This window comes from Geotrypetes seraphini, chromosome 4 (assembly GCF_902459505.1).
Source record: "Geotrypetes seraphini chromosome 4, aGeoSer1.1, whole genome shotgun sequence".
Lineage (NCBI taxonomy): Eukaryota > Metazoa > Chordata > Amphibia > Gymnophiona > Dermophiidae > Geotrypetes > Geotrypetes seraphini.
Genome location: NC_047087.1, coordinates 239,839,893 through 239,863,235, shown reverse-complemented (window position 1 = coordinate 239,863,235; position 23,343 = coordinate 239,839,893). Strand labels below are relative to the sequence as shown.

Genomic DNA, 23,343 nt, shown 5'->3' with positions numbered 1-23,343 from the left:
TGTGACTGGAAACTTATTTTCTCCTGTTGAGGTTTCTCTTCAGTGAGACTGCCATTCTGTTTCTCCTGTTGAAGTTTCTCTTCAGTGAGCTGGCAATGCTATTTCTCCTGTTGAGATTTTCTCTTCAGTGAGACAGGGGTGTCCGGCTGAACGGTGCCGGCTTTAGGGATTACACCTGCCCCCTCCCCCCCCAGGTCCCTGCCTCACCCTCCCTCCATTGCTAGAGGTCTCAATTTTTTTATTTTTTTCCCTTCTCTGTTTAAAAAAAATAAAAAAAAGGGAGACCACAGTTGCTACATTCTGCCCTGTTAGTGCTGCACAACCAGCTCTTACTGGCTTCAACCGGCCCTAACAACAAGCTTGTGAGTATGTATGTGTTTTTTACTGTTGTTTGAACTTCAGGTTCTGTTTGGGAGTCTTAGTACTGTGGGTTCAGTCAACGTACATTTAAGGAATGGATATTTTATTGAGGCTAAGTTTTTTATGACTAGAAATCTGTTGAGGGAGCCGGGACTTTTCCGCCTTTTGCATGCATGCGCTTGGTTTCCTTGTTGGTTACAGGGTGGCAGTAGCTGTGCGATTTCATGCTCACACTTGTTCTCCTTGTCTTCAGTGCAGCAGTAGTAGTCCTGTTTATTCTGAGGCTCTCTTTCATCGGTGTTTCTCACGGCCATGTGCAGCTGATTGTGCAGGTTTATAGCAGCGCGCATGAGATGGGACATGTTTTTTCCGGCGCTGTGGGACGCACCGCACCGTTCTTCTGGTTATTCCCGAGTCTTATTTTCTTTCTATGCAGGCCGCAGCAGGGTAAATTTTGCGGGGCTTGAATCCGACTATGTTTCTAGGAGCGTTGATGAAGCAGCCACGTGTCAGCGAGAATCAGGCAATGGCAGGAGAGCTGCAGCATTCCGGTAGTTTATTTACAGCTGACTTTGGTGAGGGTATGCCGTGGCTTCTCTCCTTTCCAGTTCAGACAAATTGTACGTGTTATACCAGCTTTGGGACAAGCTTGGGCAGATTTATATGTCTATGTCTGTGTTCCTGCTGTATTCCCTTGAAGGAAGCTGCTAGTTTAATCGGACTCTGGGATTAGCACTCAAGGGGATTACCAGAGAGACTCTGATCTGTGCTAGGTCACCCAGTCTTGGTTTGTCTCCGGACTGGGTCGACATACGGCAACTCATGGCAAGTGAGATCAGCAGTAAGATAGTGCCCTGTATTTCACACGGGTATCTCATTGTCTCTCTTGGGGTCCCTGCAGATTGAGCCTTTGTCTGTTGGTAACTGTCCTTATTTAGGCCTCTGTGCTGAGCTGCATGTGTCTAGTAGTGGCATAGGATATATATGCCTAAAGGTAGTACTAACAGTTTCCAAGTTCGGGCTGTCTCTATGGGCATAATGACACTTTGCATCTTCCTGCGGCCAGGACTCTCTTTCTCTATTTCTCTATAACGCTGGTTTCTCCTGTCGTCATCTTCTCATGGCACATGCTAGATGGACCCCCCCGACCAGACAGGAAAGGCTGTGCAGCTGTGCAGGAGCCAGTTACTTATTCTCTCAAACCCATGGAGGAGCGCGCGCTATGTGGCGGTTAGCCTCATCCCTGAAGCTCTCATTAGCGATGTGAGCTTTGTCTGATACCTGTTAGGATGCTGTTGTTTTCCATGGGGCGGTAGATGCAGCATCCTGATTGCATCTAGTACGTATTCTCTTTAAAGGACATACATATTTCGCTCACGTTGCATGGAGTTAGTACTGTTTTCATGGTTCCAGTATACTCCTCTTTACATTGCGAAACTTGATTTTTCCTAGGAGAATTTCTTTCTTCTTACAGATCCTACCGTTCTCATCCTGCCATTCCCTGACCTTCTGCACTTCATTGTGAGGGGATCTTGACTTCTTCCAATGACTCGTCAGGCTTTCTCATGAGGGAGAAGACACTATAATGTCAGGTCAGGGGGCTGTGAAGATTTTTCAGAATGCTTGCAACTTTGCATCCTCCTCAGGTTTCCGGTTCGTTCTTGGAGTCTCAATGTTTTGTGTTTCCCTTTTAAGTGTTACTGGTCCTCAGGGCAGTTCTTGTAGTTCTTCGGGAACTAAGGGATGTTGTTCCACTTACTGCATGGTGCCCAAGATGGGGGCATTGGGCAGGCTGGATCCCATTCTGCTGAATTAGTTTCTCAGGGTTACACATTTCTGCAGAAAAACTGGGAGAATATTTACATTTTCACTATGGACTCCAAATCTGCACTAGGTTTGCTTGCCTCTCTTGGAGCAGCGCTTTCGGTTTTGGCACATGCCATTTCGCCTACCCAAGGCTTCACGAACATTTTAGAAAATGTGGGCAGTAGTACCGTTTTGGCGCTACCAAGCGATTCACCTAATTTCTTCTTGACTGACTGCTTGATTCGGATGTCTTCCAGTCAGGCCATTTGACTGACACGAAAAGGGTGGTTTCAGTTCTTCAAATTTGCACAGTGCTCTTTTCTCTTGTATTATTTATAGGTATATCAGGGAGATGTTTTTATTCATATAGGAGAGAAATGTGTTTCTTCCCAGAGACTAGGGCGATGGGTCACAGTCTCAGGTTTGCATTCTTCTTCAGTCACCATGACCAAGAGTATGGGATTCTGTACAGGTTCTAGGATCCATGTTGCTGACTCCATTGGGAACTTCGGCTTGCTTTCCCATTATAACGCTACAGCAGTCGCTTTTGTTCCGGTGGTTCCCGGTATCTCAGTGCACAAGTAGAGAGAGACACACAGACAGTCACAGAAGGACAGGGGGCTAAAGACACAGATTGAAAAAATAACAAAACACAGGTAAGGTCAAAAAATTTTGGGAATAAGATTTTAGAGGTGGGGGATCCCGTCCCTAGATTCAGAAACCTTAAAAATTGACTCTTCTCTGCCCCCCCTCCTCCTCCCCGATTTTTATCATGGGCTGTCACAGCCTTACTTACTCTGCCATGCTGATGCTGGGAGCTGCAAAGGGCTGAAACAGCAGCCAGAGAACTTCTGCCTCAGACAAGCCTGGAAACCCAGATAGCTTGCTTCTTCAGTCTGTCCCTCAGTCCAATAGGCCGGACCTCAATCCCCAACGGAACCCACGCGCAAATTCGGGGGAGGAAACACAGTCAGCATCCAATCCTGGTGAAAAATCGCCATGGGGCCACTCAGCCTGCGCTCAAGGTCTCTGTGGACAAAACCTAGAGCAAACCTTGCTCCCAAGCGAATGGTTCCTGAACTCCAGGACTGTTAATGCAGACTGGCCAAGCAGGTTGCTGCTTAGCTACAGACTACTGCCCTCAGTGTCTGTTGTTCTCTGCAGCCAGAGATTTTCTGAAACTGGGATCTTCCGCAACACCGAAAAGCCTCACCACCGGATTTAAAAAAAAAAAAAAAAAAAGATTAAATGAAAAATAAATACAGACAGGCTCCTACCATCTTGCGTGTAGAGATTACAACTGAAGTGTTAAAGAAGAGCCCAGAGTGAGGGGCGACTGAGCAGAAAAATGAGGCTCTCTACACAGATCTCATGATCAGAGGTTCACAACTCATCTGTTCCAGAATGATGTGCTTATTGCACTCAAAATAAGTTTTTGTAGCACAGAACAGTGCTAAGCTTACCTCAGTTAATCCATTATTGGGATCCTAATATAGCACAGCAGCAGTAATTAGAAGGAAAAAGTAGTATTAATGAATCTATAGCCAATTGTATTTTGCTGTTGTATATATACACGTTATATAGTGTTATAAAATCATTATGTGAACAATACTAAACTGCATGCAAAACCAATTCATGACAACACTTGGATATGTTGTGGGGATTTTTTTTTTTTAAAGAAAGCTTTCATTAGCAGCCTTCGCTGTGCTCATCTGTCTCCTCACAAGTTTAAAACCCTAATCTTTACTTTATTTCATGGAGCCTGCCCATCTTGTTATTCATTCATTTATTGGGATTTATTAGCCTCCTTTATGGTTTCACCTTTTATATTTTCAAAATTCATGTTTCAATTCTGACATCAGATTAGGAATTGTCTGTCAAGAATTATATTTCTATGAGCCTGCATTTAAAGAACAGGCTGCAGATTAAATAATTCTTATTAATCAGACTAGACTGCTCTACCAAGAATATACTGTAGAGTCAGTAGAGTGTCAACTAAATAGCTTCTTTCTATCAAGTTCTCTTCCCTGGGCAATGCTAATCACTAAGAGGGAAATTCTATAAAAAGCGTCTAAATAAATAGGCATCTAAAAGATAGGCACCTGACTTATTTAGTAAATTGACTTCAATTTTAGCTTTAACAAGCTCATAGTTGAAAAAATAAAAATTAATTGGATGATGGGCGCCTATCTTCTGAGGCACAATTCTACAAAAGATAGGTGCCCAACTCCAAAGTAGGCATGTTTAGGGGTGGAGAAGGACTTCGGTGCCCCTAGGCACGATTCTCTAAAGCAGTGGTTCCCAACCCTGTCCTGGAGGAACACCAGGCCAATTGGGTTTTCAGGCTAGCCCTAATGAATATGCATGAAGCAAATTTGCATGCCTATCACTTCCATCATATGCAAATCTCTCTCATGCATATTCATTAGGGCTAGCCTGAAAACCTGATTGGCCTGGTGTTCCTCCAGGACAGGATTGGGAATCACTGCTCTAAAGGACTTGGGTGCCTATAATGTAGGCCTTTAAAACCCTAATCTGCATTATAGGTGCCTAAGTTTTAAGTTAGGCAGGCACCTATTATAGAATCGTGCCTAAGTGTGATTGACAAGAGACAGGCGCCTATCTTTTCTAGTCATTTACAGAATTTCCACCTAATATTACAAAAGCACATACCTAATGAAATACAGTAACTGGGCTCAAATTTCACCACCAAAAATATACTGGCTATTAACCATTTTGAGGTCATGGGACTGGGCTCTAATTTGTTTAACCACCGAGAGCACACAGACCCGATCCTACCAAGAGTGTGAACTCTTCCCCCCCTGCAATCCGCTAAGAAGATCGACTGTTGGCTCCGGGCGGCTTTCCCGCAAAGGAGAGAATCCTGCATTCACCGTGGACCTCATCTGGGGCAGCCTCCTTGGAGCGGCTGGGGCACAGGCAGTGTGTCTGGGAGGGAATACATGGATGGGAGAACATCGCAGGGGAGGAGACATAGGCATCCTGGGACTGTCGGCCAAGTCTCTTCCCTGAAGAAGCCCTTTCTGGAAACGTCAATCGCTCCTCCTAAACTTACTTGCTCCACTTCATCACTGACGCTGACCCATTCTGCTTCTATTCCTTTCTCTCCTCTCTTCTACCTTCCAAAGTATTTAGATCAATGCTGTCTTGTTAAAATGTTTATTTTATTTTTATTTTTCCTCTAACTCTACTTTTCACTTCTCTATTACCCTCCAGGTACTTTAGTTAGATTGTGAGCCTTCGGGACAGTAAGGGAATTTTCCAAGTACCTTTCTTATTTCTAATCTTAATGTATATTTTCTGTAAACCGCTTAGAACCTAACGGATGTAGCGGTATATAAGAAATAAATTACATTACATTACATTTTTATCTTTGTTTTAGCTTTGCAGAGCTAATCATTTAAGGGGCTCTTTTACTAAAGTTTAGCGTGCATTAACAGAATTAGTGCACACTAAATGCTAAGAAGCTCATAGGTATAAAATGGGCTGCTCAGAATATAGCATGCACTAATTCCATTAGTGTGTGGGAAGCTTTAGTAAAAGGGCCCCTATATGTAGCTTTTCTCTTTCAATAGGTGGCATAATGCCAAAGGGATTTTGTTTTGGAAATCTACAAGTTCACATTCCACAAGGAATTGCCACGTTTGATCTCATGGATGCTGGACAACTATGTTTAGGTAATGCAGAGATACAACGGCCACACTCACCACTCCATAAGCCTGTTGCTGGAACCAGTTGATATAATCATTCCTGATATCTATGTAATCTTGCACTTCTTGAATGTAGAACTTGTCATACTGTATTATTTGCCCTGATCTTTCATTCACCTGGAGGAAAATATAATTACTAAATATAACCATGCATATTAAGTCTCTGACTATCCTTTATTATGACAAGTATCTATGGATTCTAAAATTAATGCATTTTCATTTCTAAAAAGATATGGAATAAAAATCAATACCTCTGAGATGTTTTTGTAATTTGAATAAAAAGGGGGGGGGGGAAATAAACTTCCAAACAGTACTGCAACAAAAACCTAAGTATTGGTACTAAGACAAGAATGGGTAAAGTGACATCATAAGCTGAAAGCCCAATGAAGGAAGTTTATAAACCTTAATAGTTTTCAGGGCAATTTCCAAGAAAAAAAAAAAAGGATTTTAGAAAACTGCCTACCCTCTATAGCAGTGGGGCACAAACTCAAACCCTTTGCAGGGCCACATTTTGGATTTGTAGGTACTTGGAGGGCCTCAAAAAAAAACAAAAAACAGTTAATGTCTTATTAAAGAAACTAGTCTTTAAGCCCATTACATTAACGGGTGCTAGAATATATGTCTCTCTTTCTTTCTGTCTCTCTCTCTCTCCCGATGTCTCTCTCTCGACTCCCTTTTTCTGTCTGTCTTTCTGTCACTCTCCCTGCCCCTGTGTCTTTCTTCCTTTCTGTCTGTCTCCCTCCCTCCTTCTGTCTGTCTGTTATTCTTTCCCTCCATTTCCCTGTGCAGTAGTATTTCCACCCCACTTCCCTGCAACAGCATTTCCCTCCCCCCCTCCTGACTTCCCTGTGCAGCAGCAGCAGCGGTATTTGTCTTCCCCTCCAGGTCCCTGTGCAGCAGGTGCAGCAGTTACAGCATTTCCCCCACCCCTTCCCTTCTCTTACCGCGATCTTGCCTACTCCGTTCGGCCCCTCCCCCACGTTCTGGCCTGCTGCGATCTGGCTGCTCCGTTCGGCTCCTCGCGGCTGGAGTCCTCTTCTTTGTCGTGTCCCCCCTTCCCTTCCCGCGGTCTTGAGCTTCGGTCTGGTCTGGCCTGCTCGCCTTGCCGTATTTTTTTTTTTAAGTTGAAAGACGCGGCGGTGGCTCCTCTCATTATCCCCACCTGCGTCGGAAGTCTGACGCAGGCGGGGATCGCAAGAGAAGCCACCGCTGTGTCTTTCAACTAAAAAATGCAATACGGCAGGGAGCAGGCCAGACCGAAAAACAGAACTGTAAGCCGCGCATGCATACTTCCTATGGGTCGCTACAGCTCACGGAAAAGCGGCGCACGCATAGGAAGTGCGCATGCACGGCTTACCGTTTTATTATATTAAATGACAATTTTGCATAAGGTAAAACTATAGTTTATAAATATTTCCTTTTGGCTAAGTCTTAATAATAATATTGTAATTTATAGCTAAAGAGATATATGATCAAGAAACTGTTTTATTTTACTTTTGTGATTATGATAAACATACCGAGAACCTCAAAATAGTACCTGGCGGGCCGCATGTGGCACCTGGGCCATGAGTTTCAGACCACTGCTCTATAGGGTAAAAATAAAGCATACTCTTTGTATAACACACATAATTTTATCCATGAAGGTGGAGTTATGTTAGTGGAGACAACAATGCACATACTGTAGTTTTAGAGAACCACGATAGAAAACAGATATATATTTCTGTGGGCACTTTTTCTATGGGCAAGAATAATCAAAGCAAAACCACCCATGCAGTTTTGCTTTGATTAGTAGTACAAACTTTATGGGTAAATACTTGGGGCAAAACATACACCAATGTGGGCAACTTAATTATTGCCCTAGGGCAGGGGTAGGCAATTCCGGTCCTTGAGAGCTGGAGCCAGGTCAGGTTTTCAGGATATCCACAATAAATATGCATGAGATGATTTGCATCTCAAGGAGGCAGTGCATGCAAATCCATTTCATACATATTCATTGTGGATATCCTGAAACCTGACCTGGCTCTGGCTCTCGAGGACCGGAATTGCCTACCCCTGCCCTAGGGTGATGGTGGGTTTGCTTTTTTTTTAAATATATACTCTAAAATTAACATGAAGTTTCCACAAAAATCCATTGTTCAAATTTTTCTTAGGGTCAAATAAAGAAAGAAAAAGGAAACTATTTTTTGTTATTGTAATCTACTCCGCTGCACATTTCCTTAGTATACAGCAGTGGTTTTCAACCCTGTCCTGGAGGACCACTAGGCCAATCGGATTTTCAGGTTAGCCCTAATGAATATGCATGAGAGAGATTTGCATAGAATGGAGGTGACAGGCATGCAAATATGCTCCATGCATATTCATTAGGGCTATCCTGAAAACCCGATTGGCCTGGTAGTCCTCCAGGAAAGGGTTGGGAACCACTGGTATACAGCACATACAAATGAGGAGAAAGTTAAACAAAATCTCGCTAATAAAAATAGGGAAAAATAAGGGGGAAGCATCACACCATTCATTTACCCCAAAACAATCTCTGACTATACTACACTTGCAGACATAGCTGTAATAAACACACCATATTAACAGTAAGAAATGTATCCAACTGATCTAGTTCCCAAAAAGCATAATTATGCACTTGATGACTTACAAAACACTTGAAAGAACAACAACAAAAAAAAAAATAGCCCCAATTGCAAGCATACTAGCCTTCATCTAGTTCATGCTCTGTCAGGAAAAACCTGCAGTTTTTTACAATATTTTTTTGCACACTTCTTTCAAAAGCCAACTGGAACAGGGCAATCTATTGGTCACCAATTTGAATTTTGGTGGGGGGGGGGGGGAACCTGTAACAAGCACAATGCTAGCTGTGGAAACCCTGAGAGAACATACTGTATATCCCAGCTTCATGGGTAGATCATTTTTAAACTCACCAGACTTTTCCATTCTATGGGGGGGTGGGAAGACACCAACTAACTTTCCCACCAAAATTCAAATTGGTGACCAATGAACTGTCCTGTTCCCAATCAGGTCAGTGAACCTATTATTTACAAAGACAAACTGCAGGCTTCACAGCATACCTAGAAGAAAGCCACAGCATGATGGCTGAAACTTCTGTTTCTACAAGACGTAATGAGACCTGGAAACCTACAACAAGCAAGATGCCAGCTGTGGAACAATGAGAGAATGCAGTTGTATGAGCCGCCGATTTGGGTACCCCTTTTCATGTTACATCGGTGAGACCTGTTCGCGATGTCCTTGATCTGCTCCTACCACATCTAGGTGTTATGGGTGACATTTTGAACCCAGCCCAGCACCAGTGTAAAGGAGAAAGAGTACCCCCCACCACATCCTGGTCCACTAAACTACCAGGAAAAACACCAGGTGAGCCCTTGGGGGTATAGTCAGATTATGTGGTGAGCTTTGGCTTGAAGGGGCTGATTGGGGGGGGTTGCTTTCCAGGTGGGAGCCTTGTATTGCTATGGTCTTTGGCATATAGTAGATGCTGTTTAGGAAGGGGGGTGAATAAGGGTACACGACCAAAGTAATCCTCTCTCTTAGTTTTGTGCCAAGGTCTGTGACACGGAATGTGGGCCCATGTCTCCTACATTTACCGTACAGGCTTTGTGCTTACTGTACCTTTTGTTTTACACTTAAGCTAAGTGCAAAAATCTACTGCACTTTAGTAAACAGCCCCCTAAATTTTCACAAACATTTAGTACAACTTAAACATTAAGAGAATCATATTTACTACCTGCATGTGAGAAATTTTGTTTTATTTGATTTCATGATAATCACAATACAAGGCATTAATTCAACAATTCACTACTGCATTAATTCCTGATATCATAATGGAAATCCTTTCTAAAATTTCAATGCAACGTTTATCACTTTAGTTTGCACTGATTTTAGGAAACAGGCAAGGTAGTCACACAAACTTAACATTTTGCTTGTCATAACATCAGGAAAAGAAGTTATGTGAACATCAAAAGAATTTCTTCTACATTTTTATAGTCAGATCAGTTCTAATAAAAAGCAACTCCAAAAAATTCTTTATGACAACTTGAACATACCCTGTGCAAAATTCCCAAAACTTTGAAGGCAGCATGCAGAAAGCTACTGAAGATTCTTCTCTCAGTAGTAGGGATACCAATCTTGTAAACCTTCAGGAGCTGTACAACAACGTCTTTGAAAAGTTGCACTATCTTGAGAAACAATGGGGGTTCTAACAGAGACCACCAGTTTTCTGTCATGAAAGATTCAAAATGCAATTTTTACAAGATGCACAATCACTAACTTATTTATTTTATTTACTCGTCCACTTGTAACAGATTTAGTTAACACTTATGAAAAAGGTGTCAGGCTGATGATACCTCTTTGTGTAAAAACATCCATTTATGCTAAGAAAACAGGACAAATATGTAATCCATTCTGTCTTTTACACTGTCCCAAAACTTTTATGGAGAGATCAGTTCTCAAGATGAGAATATAAATATTTGCCAAGTAGTGTCCCTTGAAAAGAATGATTTCAATATTGTGTTCCACTGGGAAACAGACTGACACCACAAGCTCATTGTACACAAGCATTCAAAAGCTCAAATACAGTAGAATCCCAGTTAACCGGCACTCAACCAACCGGCAAAAAAATAAAATAAATCATCTTCTGCCCCATCACTTACCCCCTCCCTCCAGCCCCAGCAGGGCTTTTCCTTTGTCTTGTCACTTCCAACGTGGAAAAGGAAAGGCCTTGCCAGGGTTGTCCGCAAGCAGCCTGTTTACAGTGCTGCCTCTGCTGCTTTGGGAGAGCTGCCGGTAAAAGATGCTGGCTCTACTTGTTGAGGTGTGTCCATCGGAGGCCAGACCTGCACGGAAGGAGGGCAGACCAAAAGTGTGTCGGGAGAGGAAGGGACATGGATACTGGACCTGCAGGGTGAAGGGCAGGGGAGGGGAGATAGATAGATGTTGGACCCATAAGTATGGGGGAGAGAAAGTGACCCAGACCAGAAAGGAAGGTAGGAAGGTAAGAAGAGATGGGATATAGTATTAGTTAGGCCTGTTTTTAATAGTTAACTCTCAAGCAACCAGAAACTACATTTATCCAGCATCTACCAATCCCCATGGGTGCCAGTTAACTGAGAGTCTACTGTAATTTTAATCAGACTGGGCTGGATTTAAGTTAGCAACAGAGGAAATTTTCTGTTAATGTGCCAGGCTCTTAAAGTATTCTTTTAATCACTTGGAAGAAAATAAAACAGTTTGGTCCCGATGCTCAAAAGCTTTCTGTGGCAGTAAAACTTGTCAAAGCAGTCTTACTGGCATAGAAATCTCTGCCAACGCACAAAAGGGTTCTCCATGATTGCTAACAGGAATGCTGTACCATCACCAAATAATCAGTGCCAAAATTTTCCAGCAGCTCTAGAGCTGCCAGTAGCTGTTGTGCGTGTGTTCTATGGTGAACAACACACACACACACAACAGCTGTGCCCATTTTTTTTTAGCGGGCGCAGCTGTTGTGCGTGTGTTCTGTGCTCACACAACACACGCATAAGAGCAGTGGCCATTTTTTTTTTTTTAAAGTCCATGGCTCGCTGCTATCGGCTGATCGTGGCAGGGGAATCCCCAATCAGCTGAGCCAGCAGGACTCCCCAAAGCCGCTAATTGACGGTTTTGGGGAGTCTTGCTGGTTCAGCTGATCAGGAGAAGTGATCAGCTAAACTAGCAGGGAGTAACCTCCCCAATTTCTCCCTCCCACTGATCCCACCCCCAATCCCCAAGCACAAATATACATAATAATAATAACAGTTTATATACCGCAGCACCGTGAAGTTCTATATGGTTTACAAAGATTAAAAGTTACAGATTGAGTAGTACTAACAGAGTTAAGATTTAACAGTCAGTTATTGTGTGGAGAGATTGTTCAGTGTAGCTGCTTAAGTACTTTAGGAACAAATAGTCCCCCCCCTCCCACTGAGCCCCCAACCACAACCCCCCATACCTTTGCTGGAAAGATGGTCAGGATGGATGCCCACTCCCCTCCTGCCCCAAGGCAAGCCTTTTCAAAATGGCAGCCGTGCCCCTGTCCAGTGCATCTTGGGATGCACTGGGAGGGGCCTAAATGCCATATAAGCTGACTGGTGACTTTGGGGAGTCATGCCAGCTCAGCTGATCAGGGATTCCCCTGCCGCAATCAGATGAGTCGGCAGGGAGAGTAGCAGCTGGGCAGAAGAAAATTTTGACAGAAGGGTTGAGAGGGGAAGAGGTGTGCCTAGTGATTGTTTTTCTGAAGAGGTGCCAGGCACAGTTCTCTCCCACCCCCCTTTTACTGGGGCTACTCACCACGAATAGCATGCATATAATTTGCATGCTATTCATGCTGAGCATCACCAGTACCTGAAAAATCGTTCCCACCACAGTATTTTTTACCATGGTATCAGAGCTTTGTGCTTCTTGCCCTCTGATGTTTCTGTCTTTGGCTTATTTTTTTGTTAATACCTTGGAAGGCGGTGACATACCAGAAACCAATTCAGTATATCAACCAATTCAGTATGTCAACAAACTTGCTCCAAATAAAATAAGCTATCATCAGAACAAAGAAACAAGCATTTAGGACTACCCCTTGTTGTGTCTTATCTGGGGGAGAGCCTGTATAGTCTGTGCTCCTCACTGCAGGCATTTTTGATCACTGTTCTCATGAGGCAGGAGCATAGGAAGATAGCTCTTGACCTGCTTCACTGCTAGACCACCAGGGCTTTAAAGGTAAGATCTACAGGGGTCAGGGAGGCGAGGTGGTGTACAGTAGGCTGGGACAGGACGCGAGAAGGATTGCTCCTGTCCCGGCTCATCGCTGGACCACCAGGGCTTCAGGCAGGCCTGTAGTGGGCATCGAGGGCTGGGCAGGAAGGTAAAGAAGGAGGGAGGAAATGAGGGCTGGGCACAAGGCAGGGAATTTGAATATAAACCCCCCTCCCCCATTATATTCAAGTCAACCTTTTTTTCTTATTTTTTGAAGGAAAAGAGGTGGCTAAATTTCATGATTTTCAGATGATATTATAGCAAGTCAAGTGATGTTTTATAATTCAAATGTTATTCCATGTTACACTTGATGTAAGTTATAAAAAAGAATAAAAAATTATTAAAAAAAAAAAAAAACCCATAATGTCTATTCTGCGATCCTGATTATCTTTAACCATCACACTCCCCTCGTTAGGGAGGTCTGTGCGCCTGATTACCTGTGCCACAGCATTATCTATTTTAAGTTGTTCAGAAACTGCTGAAATTCAGGCGCCAGCGAATAAAGCTTCAACATAGTTTTAGGGATGCCTGAATCAGCCCAAGAAGCTGCAGATGAGACAGAAAAAAAGGAAGACAGCACTTTAGAATGGTCCAGAACCGAAGACGTGGAAGGAAGAGGATCCAGCTTGAGCTCTTTTAGAACATCAAGAGAAAGGAGACAGAACTGCTGAAAAAGCCTACATACTGCAGGGTTATCCCCCAAATCTGGACTCTCATGGCGACCAAGGCGACTAGTCCCAGCAAAGGTATGTCAGATCCAAATTAGAAGCAGTATCAGGAGATATAATGGGTATAATATCAGAATGGCAGCAGATGCAATCGAGGTCCACCACAGCAGGATGAGAGGACTCCTGAACAGGAAGCTTTGTCACCGGTGTAACAGGTCGTGACGACTCTGCTGCGCCTGCCGGCCGCAACAAACACACTGGGCCTGTGGAATAAGCTTTTCAGAGAAGCCAAATAAATTCAGGCAAAAAGTCATACCCTGTCCATGGCAGGGAGCTGTTGAGACATTTGCGCTCCACCACAAGAGCCCCCCAGACTCGGAACACCGGCATTTTGCACCAGAAGCTAGTAGAACTGCTGGATGATATTCTCCACCGAATTCATGGACCCAGATTGGCTCCTCAATCCATGAGACTGCGGAGGAGGCCAAATCCGAAATTCCTGCCCCCTCCTCCTGTATACACGGTTGAGGATCAGGCGCCAATCGGACACAATCACTCTACAAATTCAGTAGATTAGAGGCTGGGGAGTCCATCCTAAATGATTTTTTAACAAGTTGAGGGGTTTTGAGGCAGAAAAAGAAGTTAGAAAAAAAGATCGATTTTAAAATCCAAGATGGCCACCGTCACAAATTTGCACCAAAAAGGCAAAAATAAACAAAATCGAAAATCAAAAATAGTGATTTGGGGTCTGGGGAGGTGGGAGACCTGAACCCTACTCACAGAAACTGTGAAAAACTAAGTTTAAATCGATCCACAAGATACTCCCGAAGTTCCCATAGGAAATAATGGAGGCACTCAGTCTCTGTAGTGCCTTTTACCTGTCAGTATTTTTAAGCAGCTGAGTGGAGAAAAAGGACTTTCTGCCTCAGAAACAGCTCCAAATTGCACAGAATTAAAGATCTTCGGACTGCCAGATGGCGAGAGATTGACCACAACCTCAAACCCCCCCCCCCCCCCAGATCTTCTGCCAAGCAGTCGGGGATGGGAAAGGCAATGAAACCCGGATGGATTTCTGTCCACAGCACACAGCCTGCATTAGAAACCTACAACAGAGTCATAAGAACATAAGAATTGCTGCTGCTGGGTCAGACCAGTGGTCCATCGTGCCCAGCAGTCCACTCCCGCCGCGGCCCTTAGGTCAAAGACCATTGTCCTAACTGAGTCTACCCTTACCTGCATACGTTCTGGTTTAGCAGGAACTTGTCCAACTTTGTCTTGAATCCCTGGAGGGTGGTTTTACCCAATAACAGCCTCCGGAAGAGCGTTCCAGTTTTCCACCACTCTCTGGGTGAAGAAGAACTTCCTTACATTTGTATGAAATCTATCCCTTTTTAACTTTAGAGAGTGCCCTCTTGTTTCTACCTATCTTGGAAAGGGTGAACAACATGTCTTTATCTACTAAGTCTATTCCCTTCATTATCTTGAATGTTTCGATCATGTCCCCTCTCAGTCTCCTCTTTTCAAGTGAGAAAAGGCCCAGTTTCTCTAACCTCTCACTGTACTGCAACTCCTCCAGCCCCTTAACCATTTTAGTCACTCTTCTCTGGAACCCTTTCGAGTAGTACTGTGTCCTTCTTTATGTACAGTGACCAGTGCTGGATGCAATATTTCAGGTGGAGGATGTACCATGGCCCGGTACAGCAGCATGATAACCTTCTCCGATCTGTTCGTGATCCACTTCTTAATCATTCCTAGCATTCTGTTCGCCATTTTCACCACCGCCGCACATTGCACGGAAGGCTTCATTGTCTTGTTGACCAGTACTCCCAAGTCTCTTTCCTGGGGGATCTCTCCGAGTACCGCATCGGACATCCTGTATTCATGAATAAGATTTTTGTAACCGACATCCATCACCTTACACTTTTCCATGTTAAACCTCATTTGCCATGTCGCGGTCCATTTCTCGAGCGTGTTTATGTCACGTTGCAGGTCTTCGCAATCCTTCTGTATCTTCACTACTCAGAATAACTTCGTATCATCCGCAAATTTTATCACCTCGCTCGTCCTACCAATTTCCAGGTCATTTAAAAATATGTTGAAGAGCACGGGTCCAAGCACTAAACCCTGCGGCACTCCACTTGTGATGCTTTTCCAGTTTGAGTATTGTCCATTTACCCCCAATCTCCGTTTCCTATCCACCAACCAGTTTTTAATCCACGTGAGTATTTTACCGTCAATTCCATGGCTCGCAATTTTTCAAAATAGTCGTTCATGCGGGACCTTGTCAAACGCCTTCTGAAAATCCAGATATACAATGTCGACCGGGTCACCCTTGTCTATCTGCCTGTTTACTCCCTTGAAGAAGTGCAGTAAGTTCATCAAGCAAGATCTTCCTTTGCTGAAGCCGTGTTGGCTGGTCCTCATCAGATTGTGTCCGTCTAGGTGATCAATGATGCGGTCCTTTATCAGTGCCTTTACCATCTTTCCCGGTACCGAGGTCAGACTCATCTGTCTGTAGTTTCCTGGATCTCCCCTCGAACCTTTCTTGAAGATCGTCGTAACATTCGCCACTTTCCAGTCTTCCAGAATCCTTCCCAATTCGATCGACAGCTCTCTTCCTATCTAGAAAGATTCTCCATTCTCCTACCTTACCAATATGGCTTCAGACCCAACTTCTGCACCGAATCCCTATTGGTCTCACTAATCTCTAAGGTTCAGCAACTGCATTCTCGTAACAAGTTCGCTGTTCTTCTACAATTCGACCTCTCTGCAGCTTTTGATGTTGTCCACCACGATATTCTAATTTTCCAACTCTCCGAGATAGGCATTAGCTCCACAGTTCTAGACTGGTTCTCCAAATTCTTACGTTCCTGCTCTTACACGGTTAACATGAGCGGCATCTCATCCTCCCCCTGGATTCCGACTTGTGGTGTCCCGCAAGGCTCACCCCTCTCTCCAATCCTTTGACATGTCCTCCCTGAAACTCCTCCAACTATCCCCCCTTGAAACACTTTACACTTACGCTGATGACATCCTCGTCCTCCTTGAGACCGACTTGAACCTCACTAACCTCTCTACGAACATATCCTCATGCATAACGATCCTCCAATCCTGGGCACTCACAGTACAAATGAAACTGAACGAGTCCAAAACAAAACTCCTTTGGCTCGGCCCAAAATTAGACCATTTACCCTCCTCCATCCCATTGTCCTCCGGCTCCTCACTACAGCTCGAGTTCTCAAGCAAAGTTCTGGGTGTCACCTTGAACTCTTCTCTATCCTTCAATGACCATCTCCACTCCTTGGTAAAAAAAATGCTTCTTCAGCCTTCATATGCTAAGGAAAGTCAGACCCTACTTTCATCAAAAACACTTTGCCGTCCTAGTACAATCCATCATCCTTTCCAGATTGGACTATTGCAATTCTGTCTACCTCAGCCTAACCAAGAAAAGCCTCCATAGACTTCAGCGGATTCAGAACGCCGTGGCTAAGCTTATTTTTGCAAAAAGCAAATTTGATCACGTCTCGCCACTCCTGTCTAAGCTCCATTGGCTCCCAATAATCCCCAGGATCCACTTCAAATGCGCATGCCTAGCTTTCAAGATCCTACATGGCATCCTTCCTGCAGTTACTCCTCTATCCTGGAACTCCGCAACTCCTACCCTCCTCCAGATCCTCCCAAACTCTTAAACTATCTTTCCCTTCCACAAAAGGTATGTCGCATGGAGGCAAACTAGGGTCATCCCTCCCCTTTAGAATCACTGAGCTCTGGAATAACCTTTCCTCCCCGCTCCAAACCTCAAGCTCCCTCCAACTCTTCCGCAAACACCTAAAAACCTGACTATTCTCAAAACTGTAACACTTCCCCCCTCTTTGGCCTCTCCCACCTATCCATACCCTCTTACACCTAATCCTTAAACCCTCCACTGGAGTTCCTTTCTCATCCTAAATCCTGTAAACTGTGCCGAGCTCTGCGTCTACGGAGATGGTGCGGTATATAAACCTATGGTTTAGTTTAGTTTAGTTTTAGATTGGTTATTAGTTGAAGCAGTTCAGCTATAGCCCCCTTCAGTTCCTTGATTACCCTCAGATGGATGCGTCGGGTCCAGGGGATTTATTGTTTTTAAGCCTATCAATCTGCCTGCATATCTCTTCTAGACTGACTGTCAACCTAGTCGTTTCCCACCTTCGTTTCCTGCGTATAGCCTGTCAGCTTCCGGTATGCTGTGTATATCCCCTTCGGCAAATACAGACGCAAAAAATGTGTTCAGTTTGTCGGCGATGCCTTTGTCTTCTTTTAGCACTCCCTTTATTCCATGGTCATCCAACGGCCCCACCGCTTCCTTCACGGGTCATTTCCCCTAAATATATCAAAAGAACGGCTTGAAGTTTTTTGCCTCTTTGGTTATTTTTTCCTCGTAGTCTCTTTTAGCCCCTCTTACTGCCTTATAGCACCTGCTTTTATGTTGTTTGTGCTTTCTCCAGTTTTCATCCATTTTTTGATTGTTCGTATTGCTTGCAGAAACTAGGGTTTGTTACTAACTCAGCCTGAGGGAGTGGACCATATGATTAGAAAAGATGTGGATTTCTGCAACACCCGGTCTGCAGGTTGGGATTAAACACCTAGCGTATGGAATCCGAAGGGACATAACAGAAAAAGAAATTACTTTAAAAATACAACAAAAGAAACAAAAACCTACTTACAAAATTCAATACACTTGCACAATGCATCCATATAATTAAAATCCACAAACTGTTCCTGCCTTCATTATATTAAGTATACATATGAATTCCTAAAACATTTTTGAAGCAGCACTTCTGCATTTGCTTAACAAAAATTATACACATATGCACACACAATAATATATATACTGTGTTCTCTCTAATAGTAACCCACCTCTAGTAATGGCATACATTTCTGTTTCAGCATCAAAAAACTAAATTTGCAGTAACCGACACTGTTCTTCTCCACTCTTCACTACATTCCCCACCCCATGATGACCAGATCCCTTTTCTTTCATTTTTTCACGGTTCTAGCGCTGAGTCAGTGTGGGGCCTTGGGCACGCACCGATCTCAAGGCTTTGTGAATGCGCAAGTTCTCAATGCCCTGCACCAGACAAGTGCCATAACCATGAGGAGAGGTAAGAAAGAAAGATCCGGTGATCTCGGGGAGAGAGAGTAGAAAAGAGCAATGTTGGTTACTGTGGAGGAGCAGGATGAAGGTTAAGAAATTTTGCCTCCATCAATAACCCATCCTAAACTTCAGATAGCCCATTGTTCCTAATAATATCCCAGAAAAATGCAGCTTTTGGATTGGAAGCGACTGCCTTTATATTTGTGGGTCTCCCAGCTACCATTCCCTCTTTGCTGGGGGATCTCAAAAGAAAGCATATTCTTCTACAGATGCTGCTTGCAATATTTTTGATCTTCTTTTCCATAGGATATTTTCATTTTAAATATACAGTATCTACAACATTTCAATAAAAACACCACCATAATCTGCTTACCAAGTATTTTCAGAGGTGCTTTGTCTAGATTCACAAGAGCTGTTCCAAAGGGAATAGCTAATGTTGTGAAATTGTTTTCATCATTCATAAGTGGGCATTCTGGGAGGGTTAGATACAATCTCAGAGCTTCAACATCAGGTAAAGTATTTGTCAATTTAGGAATAAGGTTTTTCTCCAAGCTAGCAGCCACCTAAACAAAAATTAAAACACGAACTTGATTTTGCAATAAATATTCAAGTATATGAATATGTCTGAAGAACATAAAAATCACAATGCTCAATTCTTGTTAGTTTAACTAGTAAGTAATTCAGTATGCTAACTGCACTTTATGAACTCAAAGCAAGCAAAGTCTTTCAATTCTCTACTTTACAACACATCAGTCTGGAGAGGCTCAACATAATGGTGTCAAACATATTTGTTAGCTTGCAGAGAAGACACTACAGGACAACTTTTACATACCTTCACTTGTAACTTTCTCTCTTTTACCTGGATTTTCTTCCACTAATTTGCTTACCATGAGCACAGTTGTGTCATACTCAATAATTGGAGACTACCAAAACATCTTGTATTCAGGATACTCACAATGAACATTTATAAGTTTCATCTGTATTCTCTAGTATAAAGTTTTTTACCTGCTTCTATTACTTCAAAAACCTGATGTGATAGCAATCATCAAATATTCCTTGTTGCACTAAAGGATAAGATAAAAAGTTTTCCAAGCTCATCTCAGAAGTGTTGCTATGAAGACAATGTACATTAATCCAGCCCCCCCCCACATTTTATCTGGATTATTCTGCTTGGAAAACTGTGCCAACCAATCTGATTGATCTCTTTAACAGGGTGACCAGAGAACTAGTTTGAGAACATGCATGTAGTCTTCTTGAGTTTCAACAAAGCATTTGATACAGTTCCTAATTGGCGGCTCATGAATAAACTGAGCAGACTGAAGTTTAGAACCCAAAGTGTTGAACTGAAATACAACCTGGTTGACTGACAAACAAATGCTTGTGGTAAATTAAATTTGCTCAGAGGAAAGAATGTAAGTAGTGAAGTGTCTCAGACATCCAGTGCGTTTGGAGGAAGTGACATCATTGAGCATGATGGGCACTTAGGCTCCCAGATCCTCAGTCTGCAACCCTAATCCGTGGCCCAGCAGAAATGCCATCAGCTCTAGTGTAGCAATTTTTTTGCTTTTTATCAGTCGAGTGAATTTCTTCCCTATATGAGTACATTGATATGAAAACCAGCAAGAGCGGTTGATGTCTCCGAGTTTGCTTAACATAACGCTTTCGCACCATCAAAAGGCAGGCTGTGTCATTATGGTGGCTGAGCAGGGGACAGCAGAATCTGATTCAGACTACAGAGAATCCAATGCAGGAAGTTCACAGTTTACTCAAAAGATATCAGAGCTGATCTTAAGGCTGTACGAGAAGAACTTTTGACTTAGGGAGCTTATTTGAGAGGGGAAATATTGGAGCTTGATCATTGCATGGAGCAGGCTGAAAAAATAGGCTGTGGCAGTCATTGGCTTCCAAAAACAAGTGAGAGATATGAGGTCAGTGATCTTGAAAATCGCCAGCTGCCATAGTAATTTGTGATATAGAGAAATTACATGAATAAGGAGATTTTGTGTCTGATGTGCAAAGAATTGCCAGCTCCATATTAACAGAAGGAGACAAGAAAGTCCTACCAGCAAAGATAAATATTGTCAGAGCCCACTGATCTATAGGGATCTCAAGAGCTAATATTCATAAGGACATAATAGCTTGCTTCCAAAGTTATCAACAGAAGGAAGCCGTACTGTGCTAAGGCAAGAAAGCAAACTGTTATTCTTTGGGAAACTTATGAAATTTATATTTATCAAGATCTGGCAGCAATAACTTTGAGAAAGAGAAGAGAGTTGTGAACTCTAACTTCACACCTAAGAAATATGGGCATCTGATATCGGTGGCAGTTTCCCTTTGCTCTTTTGTTTAGTAAGGATGGTAAATCTCATTGCATAAGAAATAAAAGAGGAGGCAGCGCAATTCCTTCCAGCTGAGGAGAGGTTGGATCCACCGCAGGTGGGCCTCTCATCATCATAAAATCACTGCTCTGCAAGATCTTCAGTGGCAGCTGGTTTCTACAGGGTGAGACTGTCTGTGACAACAAGCTTTGGATGTTGATGTCACCATGGATAAAAATCCCTGAGGGCGATTATATGTACAGGGAGGTTTTGACTTTTTTGCGACTCATCTAAACACTTTTGGTTCTGGCAAAGTATTGATGGTGCAGGGACCTATAAGTTTTTTCATTTATGGCCTGTTGCAGTCTTTTCCTTTTTGGCTGTCTCTGCACTTGCACTAGTTGAGAACTGATGTGTCTTCCTCATTTTCTCTATTTAAGTCAAACGTTCCCATTGACTCACCTGAAAACACCTTAGAACAACTACAAAGGAAGCTCTTTTCATATGTGTGGAGGAGACAACCCCTAAGGTCTCAAAATTCATTTTACTTAAGAGGCGAGTAAAAAGGAGGGGCAGGAACTGCGAATGTTAGGTGGTACAACTGGGCCTCACAAATTCAGTCTTTGCTGGAGTGGGGAGAGGATGTTCCTAAAGCTTGAGTTAGGATTGGACAAACTATGTTGTGGCCCATCTCTCGATATACTGTCCTTTGGGATCATGAACGCATGTCCAATATGGCAGAAATTCCCAATCTCTTTTTGAGACATTCTATTACACTATTGTCAAAAGCTAAGTTCTTATTGAGTGCAAAAAGATTGTCCTTGTTAGCACCTTTTACTCTTCTATCCGCACATGCTTCATTTTGGGATTCCAGAATGCTTCACCTATGGGAATGTAGGGGTATTCATCATATAGGTGTGTTGTATGATAAAGGTTTCTTTGGTCCTTTGAAGATTTGAAAGAACATTCTAATATCCCAAATCAAGAATTCTACTTTTATTTATAATTACGCCGTTTACTTAAGAGTTGTCCTGTGAGGTCTTGGTTGCCCAATTAACATCTTTTGAAGAGTTATTCAGAGGGGGAGCATGACAATGTAGGTTGATTTCTTATCTATATGACTTCTACACTGCTATGTGAATGAAAGAGGTGGTATGATTTGGGGCAAACTTTCACTGACCAAGAGTGGACAGATATTTATTAGAACACCCTTCATATTTTATTTATGTACATTCATTGCTCATTTTTGGATTATTGCATAGTCTGGTGGAGGAGGGCTGAAGAAACAAGTGGGGAGTTATATACTGTATTTAGTATCCTCTAAAAATTAAGAGGTTCCTTTCTGGGCCTTTATGTCTAAGAAGCAATTCATTTTACACAGTGTATATTTTGCTTCTTATTTTTAATGTGTATTGTTTTTTCGTTGTAACATTGTCTTCAGTTGCTAATAACAAGACCTCTAAATTTTTTTTAAAAAAATTGTACATTTGGTACAAATATTTTCCCTTGCTGTTCTGTAATCTGGAACCTGGGACGTTGGATCATTTACTGTATCATTGTCCCTACATTAAAAGTTTTTGGAATGCAATTTGGCCACAAATTAATAAATTGATGGAAAATCATGTAGCAATATCATATGATACAGTGTTATTTGGAATGATGATGAGAAAAAAAAGTCAAATTTCACCAGAAAATAACAAGCTTTTACTAGTCATGACAGGGGTTGCCATTCAGCATATAACCAATAACTGGAAGAATCATAGTAACCTTAATTATACATTTTGGTGGAATACAATTTGTCATATATTCAAAATGGAAAGAGTAATAGCAATACAAAGAGGGCCATATCCTAAATTTATAAAAATATGGGGGCCATTGACAAAGTATTGTACTGAATGAATAGTAGGATTTATTTTCTTCTTTTTCTTGTCTTCTTTATGGCACACATGGAGGGGGGGTAGTGAAAATAATTTTACATAACATGTTATAATATGGTATACAATATGTATAAGGTGATTGGAAAGTACTTGAAGGGTGGGGGGTGGGAGAGGGGATAAAAAAATTTGTTCAGAATATTATGTAATAGATATAAAAGTGATATTGTGTATTCATTAGTTGTAACTCAATATTTTGTACACTTCATGTAAAATATGAAAATGAATAAAGAATTATAAAAAAAAAAAATTTAGTGATATCTCTGGACCTCTTTTGTTATATCAAGCATTGAAAACAGGCATATTGAATCTCTTTAAAAGTAAATAAATCATAGGAAAATATTTTATTTGGGGAACTTAGAAAACAGGAAAGCAAATTGCTTTCTAAATACAACTGATACAGGAAGGTTAACAAGAGGAAAAGTGTAACCTCTCTTCCAGTTTTAGACATGCTGGGGCCCAGGGCTGAAATTAAGAAGGGCTCCCTGATCCTTCTCCTCCTTGCACCCCACCCCCCACCGGTTCTCCCCGCTTGCTATTACTACTACACATAATGCATTATTAAATTACTTCTTCACAACAAAACCCAGACAGACCTTTACTAAA

General features: G+C 42.5%; 1 protein-coding gene across 3 annotated transcripts in view; it reads right to left on the bottom strand.

Moving 5' to 3' along the window:
- Positions 1-23,343, bottom strand: part of HERC4 (HECT and RLD domain containing E3 ubiquitin protein ligase 4) — a 230,565-nt gene that overhangs the window by 65,398 nt on the left and 141,824 nt on the right. For all 3 annotated transcript variants that reach the window (XR_004539287.1, XM_033942823.1, XM_033942822.1), the window contains 3 exons: positions 18,859-19,048; positions 9,965-10,137; positions 5,895-6,014 (listed from right to left, as the gene is read on the bottom strand). Coding sequence is in view for 2 of the 3 variants with exons in the window: in XM_033942823.1 (XP_033798714.1) it covers positions 5,895-6,014; positions 9,965-10,137; positions 18,859-19,048 (483 nt within the window). In the remaining variant the exon portion in view is untranslated. The remainder of the gene's footprint in view (positions 1-5,894; positions 6,015-9,964; positions 10,138-18,858; positions 19,049-23,343) is intronic.